This window comes from Leucoraja erinacea, chromosome 2 (genome assembly GCF_028641065.1).
Source record: "Leucoraja erinacea ecotype New England chromosome 2, Leri_hhj_1, whole genome shotgun sequence".
Classification (NCBI taxonomy): Eukaryota; Metazoa; Chordata; class Chondrichthyes; order Rajiformes; family Rajidae; genus Leucoraja; species Leucoraja erinaceus.
In genome coordinates, this window is record NC_073378.1 from 113,262,668 (window position 1) to 113,282,775 (window position 20,108).

Consider the following 20,108-nt stretch of genomic DNA (forward strand, 5'->3'; position numbering starts at 1 on the left):
AGGCCGGATAACTACGGGAAATAAAATAAACGCTTGCTGGCCAAATGATTTCGGGTTACGGGCCGCATTCGGCCTGGGGGCCGTAGGTTGCTGACCCCCGATTTAAAGGTAGACAGTGACTCGCTGAGTCACTGCAGCATTTTGTGTCTACCTCCGCTTTACTAGCATCTGCAGTTCTTGCTTAAACACATCATTTAAAGATTGCACATCTCACTTGACTAGCTGGCTGAACTACTGCTTTTCATACAAAAGTAATGATGTCAAAAGCTGAAATACACAACTTATTCTGCCCAAGTCTTAATGTGTAAAAAGCTATTATGGAACTGAAAGAACACTAGTGTACAGGAAATTAAGCCAGAGGGGAAAAGTGATAGATAACATGTTATCACCAAAGCACTTGTTTGGACTGCCAAGTAATGATGAATGATACAACTATCATACCCCCTTCTCCCTAGTTTGAAGCTGTGAGGATGCAGGGTGACTTGGACAGGTTGGGGAAGTGGGCAGATGCATGGCACATGCAGTTTAATGTGGATAAATGTGAGGCTACGTTGGTAGCAAAAACAGGAAGGCAGATTGTTATCTAAATGGTCAAGTGGGAAAAGAGGAAGTACAACGGGATCTGGGGTCCTTGTTCATCAGTCAATGAAAGCAAGCATGCAGGTACAGCAGGCAATGAAGAAACTAAATGGCATGTTGGCCTTCATAACAAGAGGAGTTGAGTATAGGAGCAAATAGGTCCTTCTGCAGTTGTATAGGGCCCTAGTGAGACCACACCTGGAGTATTGTGTGCAGTTTTGGTCCCCTAATTTGAGGAAGGACATTCTTGCTATTTAGGGAGTGCAGCGCAAGTTCACAAGGTTAATTCCCAGGATGGCAGGACTGTCATTTGCTGAGAGAGTGGAGCAGCTGGGCTTGTATACTCTGGAGTTTAGAAGGATGAGAGGGTATCTTATTGAAACATATAAGATTATTAAGGGTTTGGACACGCTAGGGGCAGGAAACATGTTCCTGATGTTGGGGGAAGTCCAGAACCAGGGACCATAGTTTACGAATAAGTGGCAAGCCATTTAGAACTGAGACAAGGAAACACCTTTTCAGCGAGTTGGGAGTCTGTGGAATTCTCTGCCTCAGAGGGCGGTGGAGGCCGGTTCTCTGGATACCTTCAAAAGAGAGCTAGATAGGGCTCTTAAAGATAGCGGAGTCAGTGGATATGGGGAGAAGGCAGGAACGGGGCACTAATTGGGGATGATCAGCCATGATCACATTGAATGGCAGTGCTGGCTCGAAAGGCCGATTGGCCTACTCCTGCACCTACTGTCTAATGAAGAGGGGTCTCGACCCAAAATGTCACCCATTCCTTCTCTCCAGAGATGCTGCCTGTCCCGCAGAGTTACTCCAGCTTTTAGTGTCTATCTTAGGTTTAAACCAGCTCCTGCAGTTCCTACCTACACATACCACCTTCTCCCTGTTTGTGTTAAGCTACATTCCTTCCTCTAGCCAGGCATGAGACAGGAAAAAACTGGAATAAAGAGGAAGAGAGATGGGGGCTAGGGGGCATTTACCCCTTGTAGGATTCCAAGGGGCAATGCGCCCGGCGGGGGTAAAAGGGGGCAGCGCCCCCCTTTATGCAGATTTTTTTTTGATAATTGTACCTTGCAATGATACCGTTTTCTTGCCTGTTTACCCCTAATTTCTCACAGGGTCTTCCCCACTCGCACTCACAGGGATCCCCTCACTGCTCACACTCACAGGGACGTCCCCTCACCTTCACTCACTCAGACTCTCCCCACTGTTTACCAGGACTCACACACACACTCCCTCTACTTGCTTTAAAACACTTATTGACACCAACATGGCCCTGCAGCTGTGCCCTGGCTGTTCACAGCTCAGTGACCACTCTCCTGCTGCCACCCCCCTGTGCCACCACTACCTGCACTCCCAGCCCCGGAGCCTCACTCCACCAGGACGACTCCCTCCTCCAATCACCGCTCACTATCCTCAATCCCGCCCTCCCCCACTTCCACGTCTGACTGACCCCACCCTCCTCCAATCACCGCGCGGAATCATCATGTCCCTGCCTGCTCACCGACGATCCACTCGTCCAATCGGCGCCCTCGATCATCAGACTCGCGGAAAGCCATTTATAGAGATTTAGATTTTAACGAATTCCGCAGAAATTCGCGGAGAGATCTCATACCTGTCTAGCTTTAATTCACTCCTCTTCAACCTGTTTTTCATCTCTGGTCTTTATCCGACCATCTGCCTATCAGCCTCCCACCTGTGTCAACCCTTTACCTGCCAGGTTTTGTTCTGCCCCTCCTCTCTTCCAGCTTTTTTCTCTCCCCCAACTCCTACAATGAACCTGAAGGGTCCCGACTGAAACGTTACCCTTACACGTTCTCTTAAGATGCTGCCTGACCAGCTGAGCGACTCCAACACTGTTTTCTAACTACCATCATTAATTTGGATTGAAATATGAAACCTTAGTTAAAAGTCAGCGGGTACTGCTGTAAAACAAAAATGATTTGCAATTTAACTGGGAAAATTTGAAGAATTAAGATTACCAGCACAATTACTGTTTGTGAAAGTATCATTTAACAACATATGATTGGAGGAAACACCTTTGAACTGTCAGATTACTGCCCAAAATTGACTAACCAAACCGTTTCAAGAGTCAAAAGCTTTCGTTATGATACTTATCAATTGCACCATATGGGACTTGTGTACTCAGTGGCAATCAGTACATTCCCCACATTCAAGGACTTACCAGAAGGGAAGGCCAGTTCAAAAATAGACTTGCACAACATTCATGCGGTCAATATAGAGACAGGTGCCGATAGCAAAACAGCTTTCTTTTAAAACAACTTGTCCACCTTTGTACCATTGCATTCCCTATTACTGGTTTCAATGATGAATGAGGAAGCAGCACCTTTCGTCCTTTTAACCATGATGTTATTAACTGCTCTTATTATTGAGTAGAGATGCGGAAATTACCCAAGTATTGCATGCTGATTCCACATTAAGGGACTGTTCCCAGATTTCTGATAATACTTTCCCTTGAGACCTTCTAGCACTTTTCATCTGAATAGTGTCCATGCTACTATTTTTTTTTATAATCAAATATATGTGTACAGGAATTTATATTTAAAAAGCCATATGTAATTTATGGTAGACAAAAGTGCTGGAGAAACTCAGCGGGTGCAGCAGCATCTATATGGAGCGAAGGAAATAGGCAAGGGGGGGGGCCTAAACCCTTCTTCAGATTGATGTGGGGTGGGGGAGAGAAGAAAGGAGAAAGGAAGAGGAGGAGACCTGAGGGAGAGCTGAGAAGGGGAGGAGGCAGCAAGGGCTACCGGAAATTGGTTTATACCACTAGGGTACAGACTGCCCAAGCAGAATATGAGGTGCTGCTCCTCCAATTTCCGGTGGTGCTCACTCTGGCCATGGAGGAGGCCCAGGACAGACAGGTCAGATTCAGAATGGGAGGGGGAGTTGAAGTGCTGAATCACCGGGAGATCAGGTTGGTTAATGCGGACCGAGCGGAGGTGTTCGGCGAAACGATCGCCAAGCCTACTCTTGGTCTTACCAATGTAGATCTGCTGACATCTAGAGCAGCGGATGCAATAGATGAGGTTGGAGGAGATGCAGGTGAACTTCTGTCGCACCTGAAATGACTGCTTGGGTCCTTGAATGCAGTCATCTCTTGCTACATTTGCAAGTGAAAGTGCCCGGGAGGGGGTGGTGCGGGAGGGAAGGGAAGAATTGACCAGGGAGTTACGGAGGGAGTGGGGGGAGAACAGGGGTAGATGGGAAGATGTGGCGAGGGGTGGGGTCACGTTGGAGGTGGCGAAAATGACGGAGGACTATTTGTTGTATGTGACGGCTAGTGGGGTGAAAGGTGAGGACTAGGGGGACTCTGCCCTTATTACGAGTGGGGGGGGATGGGGAGAGAGAGCAGTGTTACGGGGTATGGAAGAGACCCTGGTGGGAGCCTCATCTATAGTAAGGGAGGGGAACCCCCCCTCCCTGAAGAATGAGGACATTTCCGATGCCCTGGTGTGGAACACCTCATCCTGGGAGCTGATGCGGCGTAGGAGGAGGAATTGGGAGTAGGGGATGGAGTCCTTACAGGAAGCAGGATGGAAGAGTAGTCTAGACAGCCATGGGAGTCAGTGGGTTTATAGTGGATGTCGGTCAGAAGTCTATCACCTGCGATGGAGATAGTGAGGTCAAGAAATGGTAGGGAAGTGTCGGAAATGGTCCAGGTGTATTTGAGTGCCGGATGGAAGTTAGTGGTGAAGTGGATGAAGTCAGTCAGTTGTGTGTGGGTGCAGGAGGTATCACCAAAGCAATCGTTGATGTAGCGGAGGTAGAGGTCGGGGCCCTGGCACGCCTCGAACAAGGATTGTTCGACGTACCCGACAAAGAGGCAGGCATAGCTGGGGCCCATAAGCTTGCCCATAGCTATGCCTTGTATTTGGAGGAAATGGGAGTCAAACGAGAAGTTATTGAGGGTAAGGACCAACTCCGCTAGGCAGATGAGATTATCAGTGGACGGGTATAGGTTGATTCTCCGGTCGAGGAAGAACCGGGGGGCTTTGAGACCATCCTGGTTGGGGATGGAGGTGTAGAGTGACTGGACGTCCATGGTGAAGATGAGGGGATGGTCTGAGGTGAGTGTCCGAGGTGTCTTGAACATAGGTAGGGAGGGATTTATACAAGGGGGATAGGATGGAGTCAAGGCATGTGGAAATAAGTTTGGTAGGGCACGAACATGCAGAGACAATGGGTCTACCAGGAGTTAGGTTTGTGGATTTTGGGGAGAAGGTAAAATCGGGCCGTGCGGGGCTGGGGAATGATGAGGTTGGAGGCTCGGGGGGACAGGGAGCGGGAGTTGATGAAGTCAGTGATGGTGCTAGAGATAGTAGCCTGGTGCTCGTCTGTGGGGTCATGGTCCAGGTGTAAGTAAGAGGAGGTGCCCGAGAGTTGGCGCGTGGCCTCAGCTTTGTAGAGATCGACGCGCCAGACTACCATGGCACCTCCCTTGTCGGCGGGTTTGATAACCCAGTCTGGGTTGTTCTGAAGTGAGTCGATGGCTGTTCGTTCAGGGGGTGGGGTAGAGATTTATGGTAATTTATGGTACAGCTCATGGTCAGATGAGCAACTTTGTATCGCTAGGAGGATTTGTATCATAAGGTACAGAATGTATTATCCCGCTTGAATTATGATGTTGTGATGCTTTATAACTATAAAGTGCAAGCCTATGAGTCTTGTTATTTTGAATTTAATTGCTGGAACAGGGTATTTCCTGAACTATAACGCCCTTCATAGCGTAGCTTTATAACAGCGGCATTATGCATTCTGTAACAGTATTTCATTTCTTTCAGTTCTGGACCCAAGAATGCAGGACAACATGTTCTCAATAAATACAAAGTTGATTTCCAATGACCGGAGAGATATAATCAAAACCAACTGCAGTCGGAGCAGAGTAACGATAAATGGATCAAGTCATGCAGACTGTAAAAATTATACCACATTTTCTAGGTTGCAAATTACGTGCTTTTCTACTACATGTAATGTTACAGCAAACTGAAAACCAATGTCATATTGGTTGGAACTTGAGCTGTTCTGCTGCATACATATCCTCCCCCAGTTAAAAATGGGTTCCACTCCCGAGAATTGTGTATATAACACAAAGTTTGCAAGTTGGGAATGCAGTTACCCAGCACTATTTTAAAATAACACAGGCCAAAGGGCAACAGATACTTTAACTAGGATATTCCACTCAACCAATCAGATATTGCCACGAACCAAGTTTTCACACGGCAGAAGATGCCTGCAGCCGGCAAACCCGTCCCTCGGGTGTTCATAACCTAGGGAGGAAATGCGGATCAGGAAACAGGGTGTGACAAATTGGGGGTGGGTATCAATGGTCCAACCAAATGAGGATATGTAACTCTCATATGAAAAGTCATTTACTTCAGGAGAAAAAAATTGAAAATATTAATATAGTAGATGAATGCAAACTTAAGGTTTTTAAATGCATTAATTAACTGTTTTGCACAGAATTTAGAGAATTCAATTGCTTGTAATAATGTTTTGAAATGTATTAAAAGGTGAGGAAATATTTAGAGGGATAAGGGCCAAACGCAGGAAGGTGGGACTAGTGCAGATGGCGCAAGTTGGACCAATTTCCTGGCTGTTATACTGCAACAGTGCCCCTTTAAGGCATTAGAGTTCTCCCCCCGTTCGTGAAAACCACAAATATTCTCTACAATAAAGGGTTTATTTCACAATTTATTATTTAATATCGATTTTATTTATTATGATGAAGGATAGGGAACACATTTGGAGAGCATTTCTCAAACACAATACTAAAAGCCGTAAAAGTTGCAATCAATGCAAGCAAAGATTGCAACAATGGAAAGGAGTCTCTGACATGCTATTGAAAATTGGGAAAAGCTCTTGAGCACCTAACTTCTGTCATCTGACAATAATAGCCACTGGATGAATGACATGAGAAGAGTCAAGAGTGTTTTAGTCATATGTCCCAGGTAGAACAATGAAATTCTTGATTGCTGCAGCACAACAGAATATGTAAACATAGTACATAACGGGATTTTTTAAAAAAAGGTCAGTGGGTACATGTACACATGCACACATACTCAATAACCAAACAAATATAGTGCAACAATAATAAGTCTGTTGTAGTTCAGAGCTTATTTGTTGTGTTTAATCGCCTGATGGCTGTAGGGGAGAAGCTGTCCCTGAACCCGGACGTTAGTTTTCAGGCTCCTGCACCTTCTTCCTGATGGCAATGGTGAAATGAGTGTGTGGCCAGGATGGTGTGGGTCTTTGATGACGTTGGCTCCCTTTTTGAGGCAGCAACTTCAGTAGATCCCTTCGATGGTAGGGAGGTCAGAGCAGGTGATGGACTGGGCAGTGGTCACAACTTTTTGCAGTCTGTTCCGCTCCTGGACGTTCAAGTTGCTGAACCAGGCCACAATGCAATCAGTCAGTATGCTCTCTACTGTGCACCTGTAGAAGTTCAAGAAAATCCTCTTTGACATACCAAAGCTCCGTAATCTTCTCAGGAAGTAGAAGCGGTGATGTGCCTTCTTTATAATTGTAGCAGTGCGCTGGGTCCAGGAAAGATCTTCGGAAATATGCACGCCCAGGAATCTGAAGTATTTGACCCTTTCCACCATCGTCCCATTGATATAAACAGGATTATGGGTCCTCATCCTTCACCTTCCAAAGTCCACAATCAGTTCCCTGGTTTTACTGATGTTGAGAGCCAGGTTGTTGTGCTGGCACCATTTGGTCAATCGGTCGATCCCACTTCTATACTCTGACTCATCACCATGTGTAATCCGTCCAACAAAAGTGGTGTCTTCGGCGAACTTGATGGAGTTCGCACTATCTCCTGCTACACAGTCATGGGTATAGAGTGAGTAAAGCAGGGGACTGAGCACGCAGCCTTGAGGTGCTCCCATACTGATTGGTACGGAGGATGAAGTATTTCTGCCAATTCGAACAGAATGTGGTCTGTGGATGAGGAAGTCGAGGATCCAATTGCAGAGAGATGTGCAGAAGCCCAGTTCCATGAGCTTGGTAACCAGCTTGGAGGGGATGATGGTATTAAACACCGAGCTGTAGACCATAAACAACAACATGATGCAAGTGTTTTTATTGTCCAAGTGGCCAATGCGGAGTGGAGAGCCAGTGAGATCCCATCCTCCGTTGACCTGGTGTTGCGATGAAGTCGAGGTAGGAGTTGATATGTACCTTAACCAACCTCTCAAAGCACTTCATCACCACAGACATTAATTAATGCCATTGGTCGAGTCATTGAGGCACATCACCTTACTCTTCTTGGGCACCGGTATTATTGATGCCCTCTCAAAGCAGGTGGGAACCCCAGACCTCAGAAGTGAGAGGTTGAAAATGTCCGCAAAAACTCCAGCCAGTTGGTCTGCACAGGTTTTGAGAACCCGACCGGGTACACCATCAGGTCCAGGCGCTTTCCGAAGATTCACCCCCCCGAAGGATCTTCTGACGTCGGCCCCTGTGACTGTAATACCTCCAGGACAAATGGGGGCTTGGTAAGGCACATCGTTGTTCTCCCTAGCAAAGCGTGTGTAGAACGCATTGAGCTCGTCAGGGAGTGATGCCTCGCTGTAGTTTGAGCTGCCTCCTGATTTCACCTTGGAGGTGATGGCATTTAAGCCCTCCAACAGTTGCCGAACATCCGCATCATCCTCCAGCTTAGAGCAGAAGTCCCTTTTGGCCTTTTTGATTGCCTTGTCAAGGTCATATCTGGACTTTTTATAGACCTGTGTCACCAGACTTGAATGCCCGGGATCTGGTCTTCAGAAGAATGCGGATCTCCTGGTTCATCCAAGGCTTCTGGTTAGGAAACACTCGGAAGGTTTTTGTTGAAACAGTCCTTCACACATTTCCATACGTTTCAGCTGATCAAACCAAACATATTGATTTACTCCATTCTCAAAGACAATTAACTAGCTTCTTTCCTTGCCATCTACCCCCAGCAAAACAAATGGTTGCATAAATAAAGGATCTGCTGGAATCTAACCCCTTTCTTTGTTGCTTGGGAAAGAACTTCAATTTATTTATAGCAAAGAAAATGCAAAGAACTGTGGTTTAAGATAACACGGTATTATCGAATATGAAGTGTTGTTTATAAAGTCATCATGTTGCAATGACGGCACAGGAGTGCAGATTTTGGAATCTGCTGCAAAAAAATTAAAATCAGAGGAACTCAGCAGGTCCGGCAGCATCTATGAAGGGAAATCGACAGTTGATGCTGTGATCAAGTCCTTTCACCTTGATTGAAAGCTCATTAGAGGATAACTAACCAGTATAACAAGGTTTGGGGAGGGAAGTGTCTTACAAGAAACAGATACATTAACTCAGTTCCACTATAAAAATCTATTTCGAACTCGAATCACCTACAATGACCGATCATAGTAAATTTTTAGCATTACAGTGAATACTGTCAATCAATGTTTTTTTTGGAGGTTTGCATATCCTATGTGAATCGAAATATTATTCTGCTAAAGTGCAGGCCTACCACACTTAAACAACAAAGTCAAATAAATATTTGATGTGGTCAGCTTAATTGCTATTCAGTTTTCTTTGAGGAAAGGCCAATTAAGAGTACCAAACATTAGATTTGATTTCTGAAGAACATTTTTGGGAGACACTTATTCAGAAGAAAACGAAGCCCGAAGTTAAATATACAGTTATTGGAAGACGGAAGCAATAGCCAACAAAGATGGAAGCAATAGCCAACAAAGACGGAAGCAATAGCCAACAAAGACGGAAGCAATAGCCAACAAAGACGGAAGCAATAGCCAACAAAGACGGAAGCAATAGCCAACAAAGACGGAAGCAATAGCCAACAAAGACGGAAGCAATAGCCAACAAAGACGGAAGCAATAGCCAACAAAGACGGAAGCAATAGCCAACAAAGACGGAAGCAATAGCCAACAAAGACGGAAGCAATAGCCAACAAAGACGGAAGCAATAGCCAACAAAGACGGAAGCAATAGCCAACAAAGACGGAAGCAATAGCCAACAAAGACGGAAGCAATAGCCAACAAAGACGGAAGCAATAGCCAACAAAGACGGAAGCAATAGCCAACAAAGACGGAAGCAATAGCCAACAAAGACGGAAGCAATAGCCAACAAAGCACATCAACGTCTCTACTTCCTTAGAAAGCTTAGGAAGTTCAACATGTCCTCAACAACCCACACTGACTTCTGCAGATGCGCCATTCCATCGGGATGCATCACAACTTTAGGAACAGCTCCACCCAAGACCGCAAGAAATTGCAGAGTTGTGGACATAGCCCAGACCATCACGCAAATCCACCAGCATAATCAAGGACCATTCTCAATTCGGCCAGTCCCTCTTCTCCCATCAGGCAAGAGGTACAGAAGTTTGAAAACACATACCTCCAAATTCAGGGAGTTTCTTCCCAGCTGTTATCTGGCAACTGAACAGTCCTCATCAGTTAGAATGAAGTCCTGACTTCTCATCTATGCATTGGCAACCTTTGAACTATCTTTAATCAGACTTTATCTTGCATTAATTATATACCCGTTATCTGGTATCTATACACTGCGAATGGCAAGATTGTAATCATTCTTACCACCGTTGACTGGATAGCATGCAAGCAAAAAAGCTTTTCACTGTACCTCGGTACACATGACAATAATAAACTAAACTCAATAAATAAAGTGCTGATAGGTTAAGACAAGCTGAATGAAATATTTCAAATACATCAATAATATTGTGCATAATTACTGCCATATACAGTGTGTTAAATAGCAATTATGTTCACAAATTCAACTGAATTGTAATACTGGGCATCAATTAGATGCTACTTAGAAACCCCCCTATGTAAATAACCAGTCAAAAAAAAATACTAAAAGTTATGTGGACATTGCTAATGGGCTGAGATGGATTTAAGATTCTTAGATTGAGGAAATTAAACTGGGGTCACTTTCTACAGGAAAAACAAAAGTACAGAATGGGGTCACTCATGATAAGTCTGGGAGGGTGGTAGATGCATAAATATTTACATCATTAGAAAGTGGGGAGGGGTCAAATGCAGGAATTAATTTTTTAAAAAGAGAGTAAGTGGTGCCACTGATAAGCTGCCTGGGGTGGTGGTGGAGGTAGATACGACAGTAGCATTTAAGAGGCTTTCAGATAAGCACATGTAATTGCAGGGAGTGGAGGTATATGGATCAAGGCCTGTTCGTCTGCTTGTGCTTGTATACAGTGCATTCAGAAAGTATTCAGACCTTCATTTTCTACAGAAAGTATTCAGACACAGATCTGGGGATGGGTATAAGACAATTTCTGCAGCATTGCAGGTCCCGAAGAGCACAGTGGCCTCCGTCATTCTTAAATGGAAGAACCCGATGGTCACTCTGACAGAGCTCCAGAGTTCTTCTGTTGAGATGGGAGAACCTTCCAGAAGGACAACTACATCTGCAGCACTCCACCAATCAGGCCTTTATGGTAGAGTGGCCAGACGGAGCCACTCCTCAGTAAAAGGCACACGACATTCCACTTGGGAGTTTGCCAAAAGGCATGAGAAACAAGATTCTTTGGTCTGATGAAACCAATATTGAACTCTTTGGCCTGAATGCCAAACGTCACACCTGGAGAAAACCAGGCACCGCTCATCACCTGGCCAATACCATACCTACGGTGAAGCATGGTGGTGGCAGCATCATGCTGTGGGGATGTTTTTCAGCAGCAGGAACTGGGAGACTAGTCAGGATCGAGGGCAAGACGAACGGAGCAAAGTACAGAGAGGTCCTTGATGAAAACCTGCTCCAGAGTGTTCTGGACCTCAGACTGAGATGGAGGTTCACCTTCCAACAGGACAACAGCCCTAAGTACACAGCCAAGACAATGCAGGAGTGGCTTTGTGACAAGTCTGTGAATGTCCTTGAGTAGCCCAGCCAGAGCCTGGATTTGAATCCAATCAAACATCTCTGGAGGGACCTGAAAATAGCTGTGCATCGACGTTCCCCATCCAACCTGACAGAGCTTGAGGGGATCTGCAGAGAAGGGGTGAAATTCCCCAAATACAGGTGTGCCAAGCTTGTAGCTTCATACCCAAGAAGACTTGAGGCTGTAATCGCTGCCAAAGGTGCCTCAACAAGTACTGAGTGAAGGGTCTGAACACTTATGTAAATGTGATATTTCAGTTATTTCTTTTTAATTAATTTGCAAAAATTTCTAAACACCTATTTTTGCCTTTTTATTATGTGGTATTGTGTGTAGATTGATGATTAAAAAGATGAATTTAATCAATTTTAGAATAAGGCTGTAACGTAACAAAACGTAACGTATCCTAAAGGACTGTATGTATACTACAAAAGCCATGACTGCCAGAGCTTGGTGGTGGAGTTAGTCCGGTTAACTTTTTGGATACGGCACACCAATGGTGTCATAAATTGTCAAAGTCAAGGCCAGTGCCAACAGGAATGACCACACTGATCTGGATCCGTAGGCCTGAGCAGGCAAGGAAAGCCCAATTACTTTCCCAAGACGAATTATGTGGGGGTCATCTTAATTTAAACATTCCAATAATATTGAAGACAGAAACTATAATGAAGCAAATGTGAATAAATGAAATTTAGTTACAGAACAACCGTAAGTTAATTGAATGGGAACTCATTCTCAGCCTAAATTCGTAGGCAGACATTGGGCGAGAAGTACGACAATAATGTGAAAGTAATGGAGAAATTACTTAGGAGTGAGATAGTCGAGTGACCTTTGATCAAATGAGAATTGTGGCTCGGACATACAGATGTCCTACTGGGAACAGCGTAATAGCTGTAATCTGAGACGGTAACAAGAGTGCTTAATGAAGACCTTTGTACACAGTAACTAGGTAGAAAACTGCATTTAATCCCAAATCTGCTGTTTGCATGCCAGTTTGGTCAAAAGAGCTGTCGTGATTTGTGGAGATAAGCAATAGATGCTATTGACTAGAAATGAGGGAAAGGAACTTGGGACGAGTGACAAAAATCAAAGAGGATTAAGGCCATGTGATCAGAAATGCCACGAGCACTTTGGGCAGATGCGAGGTAGTAAAATAAAAGCTTTAAATCCTTTTTGTTCCCCTTGAATTTTGAGAGGATTTCATGAAAGCACTCAGAAAGTTGAACAGCATAATTCAATGGAAGCTTGAACTAGCTTTTTTTTTAACTATCATAAAAAATGAGACATTTTCCATTAAAATTAGAAACAATTAGCTGATGTTAGTTCCAAGGAAGCCCTTATAGAAATTATATTTCTACACAAAAACATGCCAGAGCTTAAATAATGTTTAAAGTTGTTAAACACTGATTTCCCCCAAGTAGCAAATGATTGGAAGGGGTCGGAGGTTGTGGTTGGAGGTTCACTGAAGCAATGAAATGCTCAATGCAGAAGTGAAAGAGGGCAGCAGGAAGGCATGATAGAACAGTATAGCAAACAATTAGAGACTTATTAAATGGAGTATTTAAAGATATTAGTTCTAAACGTAGTATTTTTGGAGAGAAATTTGGGGATCATCTTACCACATAGAAAATACCAAAGGATTTGATGCATATTAAAGCTAAGCTAAGAGACACAAAATGCTGGAGTAACTCAGTGGGTCAGGCGGCATCTCTAGATAAAAGGAATGAGCGACATTTTGTGTTGAGATCCTTCTTCAAAAGAATTTGAAGGGTCTCGATCCGAAACATCACTCATTCCTTCTATCCAGAGTTGCTGCCGGTCCCATCGAGTTGTTACTCCAGCATTTTGTGTCTATCTTCGGTGTAAACCAGCATCTGCAGTTCCTTCCTACACATTAAAGTTAACCCATATGTATTCTGAAATGATTCTAGTATAATTACACTCATTGTATTTAAATCTCAGCATTTCATTTCCATCTGCAGTCTTGGCTGGTTGAGAAGATGGAACCTCCATTTTCCAAATATCATTAACAACAATCATTCGCCCAATTGCCACAACAATCATGATGAACAGGATACACAACAATCATGTTCGTCAATGAGCCATAAAGGAGAAATTTAACTTTAAATAGCAATAAACACAGGAATTCAAAACTAGCTGACAGTTGCTCAACTACTATTTAAAACCTGCAAAAGCATTTGCAAAATATTAATCCACAATTGACCAATCTACGTAACCCAGCATAAATACATCTGGAAAATATTTCCAAATACCTCAGCGCAGAATAAAATGTTGATAACGTAAACGTAAACGGTTAAACCAAAACACCATGACATTGCCTCGGTTTCCACTTTTAAATGAGTTTATATACATCATTATCTGAAAATACAACAATGATTGCCAGAACTTCTGCTATCACCCCTTTCCCTTCATTTATAGACATGGTGTAGTTCCCTCTTGCCTTCCACTCCTTCAGGTTTCACATTTAGTTTTTCTCCACTTGCTGCACAGATCTAATTCAACATTCTGGAACCATTTCCTGTACGACATCCCAATCACCAACAGGACCTGGCCTTGCGTGTACCCTTGGTAGCAAGTAAGGCATTCAAAATGCTTCCAGTTAAGAAGGGACAGTGGCACAGTTGGTATAGCTGCCACCTCTCAGCACCAGATTCTCAGGTTGAAGCCTGACCTTGGATGCCGTCTGTGTGGAGATTGCACATTCTCCATGACTGTGTTGGTTTCCTCCCACATCCCAAAGACGTGCAGGTTTTTAAGTTAAATTTCCCCTGTAAAATCGCCTTTAATGTACAGAAAAAGTGGGATAACAGGGAACTAATGAAAATGGGCGATCAATTCTCGACGTCGACCGAAGGACACGTTTCCATGCTGTATCTCTGAACTAAAAAAAACTTTAAAGACTTGCGTACACTTCCAAATTTGTTGCAGTGTATTTGGTGCAGATGCCGTGATCTCTACAGAAATTAACATTGCATGACTGCTCCATTCAGTCCACATAACCTGTCACTTCTTTGCCTGTCTCATATTCTGAGCCAAGCTGTCTTTGACCTCTGACTTTGCAATGCAGTGTGTGTCACAAGAGATGAACAAGGCATCAAGTAGGTACATTATTTCCCTTCTGCATGCAAAAAATCAAAATTGAATTCAACAATTTCAGGAAAGTTGAATATCTGCACATAAGATGTAATCCCCAATCAGTCTTGGTGACCAATGCTTTAAGTGGCTTCAGAATGATTTATACCATAGGATCCATGTTGCACTGCATTTGAGGAAGAATGAACTCAATTGTTACTTTTCTATCTTAACCATATCCTCTGCATTCCATCCTATCACAGATCTCACTTTCCATCCTTTCATTTCAACAAAGCTTCGGTTGTCTTTTTTCAAGTTCCAATGAATAATCTCCAAGTAGAAATCCCAGTTTTTTTTCCCACAAGTTATTCAAGTGATATTTTTTATTCCATACCTTGCCCAACCAGATTGGCAGTAAAACACTGAATTTAATGAGCAAAGCAAAGACTTCAATATAAAAGAGGACATTGAAGGTGATTAGCTCTACTGCAGAATGGTTATGGAAAAAATGACAGCCACACCGAAAACAAAAACTGGGAACAATCAGCAGGTATCAGTGGAACATCTGTGGAAAGAAGCGGAGTTAACGTTTCAGGTCGACCTGAAGCATTAACTGTTTTTCTTTCTACAGAAGCTACTTGATGTTACGAGTGTTTGGTAGGATTTTCCAGTTGTATTTCAGATTTTGCAGCATTTACCGTTCTTTTTAAATTTTTAATCATATTCAAAATGTTGATTAGAAAATAAAACTATCAGTAAACAAAATTCCAAGTCCAAACAAAAGCAATACAAAAATTCTCAGATACACTGAATGCCAACTGGAAAATCTTAATATACGATTTGTTTAATATATAATTTTCCTTTTTTATTTAAAGCAGGAATTTTATACCTCCCAAATCAGACTGAAGAGAGAAATTAGAGCTAGTTTAAATGTTGATGCGTGTGCCTTATACGTTAGTAGTAATTCCTACTAATAAGAGTATGTCTGGGGATTTATAATGCAGAAAAAAGTCAACAGGATTTTCAACCCAAGTATAATATTAAAAGATATAAAATTCAGAAACTATAAAATTAGATTGACCTGAAAAAAAAAGTGGAGCAACTTGCTGACAAATGAAAGCACTGCAATCCTTGGAAATAAATCTGTAGCGTAACGGTGAAAGAGGATTGCCGTACATGGAAGCATTTGGTCAAATGTACTAAAAAGCATCAATTTAATGTAGATACCATGACATGACATACACAGTGGAAAAATTCAGAACATTCAAACAAGGATACAGTGGGACTTTAATACCAATAATGTCTCATTTGTCAGTGTGCTTATCCACCCACAAATAAAACATGTAAAAATGAGACAAATCAAAAAACACCCAAGCTGGGTATATGAACACAACACATTGGATTCAATTCATAGTTCCCTATTATGCCAGCTGTTTTTTACAAATGTACACTAGCATTCTAGAATAAACCATTGATATATCGTCATATTTCACTGGATAGAACTAATGGTGAGATAGTTGCACAATCATGATATTGATGAGGCAAATTTTGACATCAGATGGGCATGCAAAGTCTGGTGTTTAAGAGCAAAACAGCACTGAAGGAACTCAGTGGGGCACACAGCATGTGTGGAGGGAGTGGACCGACAACATATTGGGTAGAGATCCTACTTCAGACTTAAAGCAGTGTGATCAAAGTGGTTATTTCTTCATCAAATAGATTAATTTTGTACAAAATGTTAGGTGTCAGATATCCTTTCAAATGCAGGTCATCTACTGTAAAGAAAATAAACAGTTCTGCCATGTGGGAAAGAATAATATTCCAAAAATATTCAATGTTCCCTTCACCTAATAGCACTGGAAATCTAATGCTTCGTTACATATCCAGAATTATACTGAATATCGCATGACCTCAAAAATATAAAGCAGAATTATTTTTCAAGAAAGTCAGCTGCTGCCAATATTTAAAATTATAAATACTTCTGTTAATAACTAATATCTTTATTGGTTGAAGTGGCAAAATCAGCAATCACAGAACAGCATTAAAGCCTCAGTTTATGTAGCAACATTTTTCTGCTGAATGCATCATTGGATTTAATTTGGCAAAATCTTTAATACATATATTATGTAAATGCAAACCTACCCACAACTCAAAAGTTGAAAGCATGTATAAAAGGCAGATTGTTTCATCTTTGTTTTTCACCATGTGTAAAATGCTGTAATTGTAAAATACTGTAGAGCTGACCTTCCCATTATGTTAAATTGAAATTTGATGGACAACACTGCAGTAGATAAAACTACTTTAAAAATAGTTAAGTGAAACCCAATGATAGAAACAATGACAAAAAGGCCCATTTAGCATAGGTTAACGAAAGACAACATCCCAAAAGCCTCATCAAATTATGAAATTAAAGCGGAGTGTTTTGTCAATTGTAAAATCCAATCCAATATATGCAAAAGTTACACAATCACAATTATATTACAACCAACTTGGCAGTGAAATACTAAAACAAAGCTAGCGGCTTGAGGGAAGGAAAATTAAGGAGTCGTTCCACGAGGTAAATGTTCCCACAGAATTAATTCCTTTGTGAGTGGAAACTGCTGGAACAAACCACAAAAAGGCAGGGCGAAAAAAAACCCAAAACAAACCATGCACGATGCAATACAAAAAAAGTTTCAGAGAGGGGGAAAAAAGGAGAAAATCCACCACTACAAGAGCCCCTCCGGGAGCCGGTAGCACACCACCACTTGGTCCAAGTCTCAACATTTTTTTTAAAAGAATAGGATTGAAGGAGGGTGGGAGGATAGGAGGAAGATCAGCCATTTCCCGAGGTTAGTGATGCAATTGGATTGTATATAGAACATTTAGCAGCTGTACAAGCAGTTTTAGGCCTGGGATTAACACCGAACCCACTCTGCCTCGTACACACTTGTGCCAGACGGTTCCACTTGCTCTCAACGCTTGGGCTTCGGGCCAGTGTTTCTACTCACCCACTGATCTGTATCCCAGGATCGCAACCTTCCGAGACTTCGGCTGCGGCATGGTGTTGTACGACGACGGTCCGACCCCGCCCCTCCACCAAATAAAGAAAGTTTACTGGAAATAACAGTCAAAGAGAAACGACCACTTCCCCCTCGCCTCTCTCACTCACTCACTCACACACACAAATAAAACACTTTAAAAAATAAAAGGATGACGATCCCGGGTCCGGCGAACGCCCCCGAGGCCGGGGGAGGAGAAGCAACTTGAAACCTCCACAGACAGCAACGCTACATGGGCGTGGAGAAGGCTTCAAAACACACGCAAAGTTTAGGAAACAGAAGGCGGGCGGGCGGGCGGTCTCGGTCGGGCGTAATCGATGGAGGGGGAGAGGAATGTGTGCCCAACGTATTTTCTATTTGGGGCCGGTGCGTGTGGACGGGGCCGGGCTGGGCCGGGACTGAGCCGGGCTGGGCTGGGCCGGGACTGAGCCGGGCTGCGCTGGGCTGGGCTGGGCTGGGCCGGGCTGGGCTGGGAGCGGAGTGGCGCAGCTCCGTCTGTCTGTCTGATCCTCCCTCCTGCCCCTCACCGGATGTCCCCGCTAGTCCCGCCCCCACCCCCCCCCCCCCCCGCCACCGGTTGGACGGCGTAGGGCGTTTCCCCGCCCGCCCATTGGAGGGACGCCACGTCCATCATCCGGCCGGCCGGCACAGACAAAGATCCTATAGCGGAGCTACAAGATCTTTGGGCACAGACCAGCCAGTCAGGCGGCTCCTTTCCGGTTCCGGTAGGGTAATCCCGCACTCCCATTGGACGAGCCGTGCGCCATTCATAACCCAGTTCACCGATTGGTTGATAAGACGCTTGAGGGCCCGCCCGCTCTTTCATAACACGCGTTGATTGCTGGGAGTTGTAGTTCAAAAGTGCATGTAGACTGATTCAGCTTATTGTTTTCCCACAGGGTTGATCCACAAGGAACTGAGGATTTCCTTAAAATATGAATATAAGACAAAGGGTGATGGATTTGGCAGAAGGAAATATAATGATCCTCATGGAGGGTTGGACATCTTGACATCCAGCTGCCATCTTGGAAGAATGGAGCCCACTCTTTGACGTGACCAGTGAAGAGGGATGTCTGGTTGCTGGTCATTTTAAGTCCCTTTTCCATTCCTGATACAGATCTCTTTGTCCACGGCCTCCTCCATTGCCAGAGTGAGGGCACACACAGATTGGAAGAACAGAACCCAAATCATAAAGAACGGTCCCAACCCGAAATGTCACCTATCCATCATGTTGTCTGACCCGCTGAATTACTCTGGCACTTTGTGGCTTTTTTTTAAACCAGCAACTGCAGTTCCATGTTTGTGCATTCCTCATATTTTGCTTGGTTAGCCTACAAACCAATACCATGAACATGGAACTCCCCAATTTCAGGTTAAACCCCCTCCGTTCTCATCCATGCACATTTCCCCTTTGCACATATCACCCTGATCTTTTCCTCTCCTCCACATTCTACATCTTCTCTGCGCTCATCCCACCCGACCCCAGGTCCATTTTATTTCCCCCACCAATTCCCTTCTTTTATTCGATCCACAATTGCATCCATTTGCTTTCTCCATCTTCTGCCTCGGTTTCTCTCGACACTCTTGTCTGGATGCGCCTAACTTCGTGCCCCACAGACGCTCCCACAACTTACTCACTCTGAGTATAGGAGCAGAGAGGTTCTAATGCAGTTGTACAGGGTCTTGGTGAGACCACACCTGGAGTATTGCGTACAGTTTTGGTCTCCAAATCTGAGGAAGGACATTATTGCCATAGAGGGAGTGCAGAGACGGTTCACCAGGCTGATTCCTGGGATGTCAGGACTGTCTTATGAAGAAAGACTGGATAGACTTGGTTTATACTCTCTAGAATTTAGAAGATTGAGAGGGGATCTTATAGAAACTTACAAAATTCTTAAGGGGTTGGACAGGCTAGATGCAGGAAGATTGTTCCCGATGTTAGGGAAGTCCAGGACAAGGGGTCACAGCTTAAGGATAAATGGGAAATCCTTTAAAACCGAGATGAGAATAACTTTTTTCACGCAGAGAGTGGTGAATCTCTGGAACTCTCTGCCACAGAGGGTAGTTGAGGCCAGTTCGTTGGCTATATTTAAGAGGGAGTTAGATGTGGCCCTTGTGGCTAAGGGGATCAGGGGGTATGGAGAGAAGGCAGGTATGGTTGGATGATCAGCCATGATCATATTGAATGGCGGTGCAGGCTCGAAGAGCCGAATGGCCTACTCCTGCACCCAAATTTCTATGTTTCTATGTTTCTATGTAAGGGTTACATGCCACTGACCCTTCCATGAGTCGGATGTTACACAAATTGGAAGGTGCTACTGTGCACGTGTGAATTTGCATTTCGGCCTGGAGAACACGCTGGGATCTGATAAGTAAGGATAGTAATAATGGGAATCATTTGAAGGTGGGTGCAAGGCAGAAGAAATCAGAATCAGATTGGGGGGGGGGCGGGGGGGGTTGTTAGGAGGTGGGAGGGG

General features: G+C 43.8%; 1 protein-coding gene across 1 annotated transcript in view; it reads right to left on the minus strand.

Moving 5' to 3' along the window:
• rheb (Ras homolog, mTORC1 binding) overlaps positions 1 to 18,018 on the minus strand; it is a 64,045-nt gene extending 46,027 nt beyond the window's left edge. Inside the window, exon 1 of the mRNA XM_055663919.1 lies at positions 17,581 to 18,018. Coding sequence (XP_055519894.1) covers positions 17,581 to 17,632 — 52 coding nt within the window. The 5' untranslated portion in view covers positions 17,633 to 18,018. The remainder of the gene's footprint in view (positions 1 to 17,580) is intronic.
• Positions 18,019 to 20,108: the final 2,090 nt, after the last annotated feature.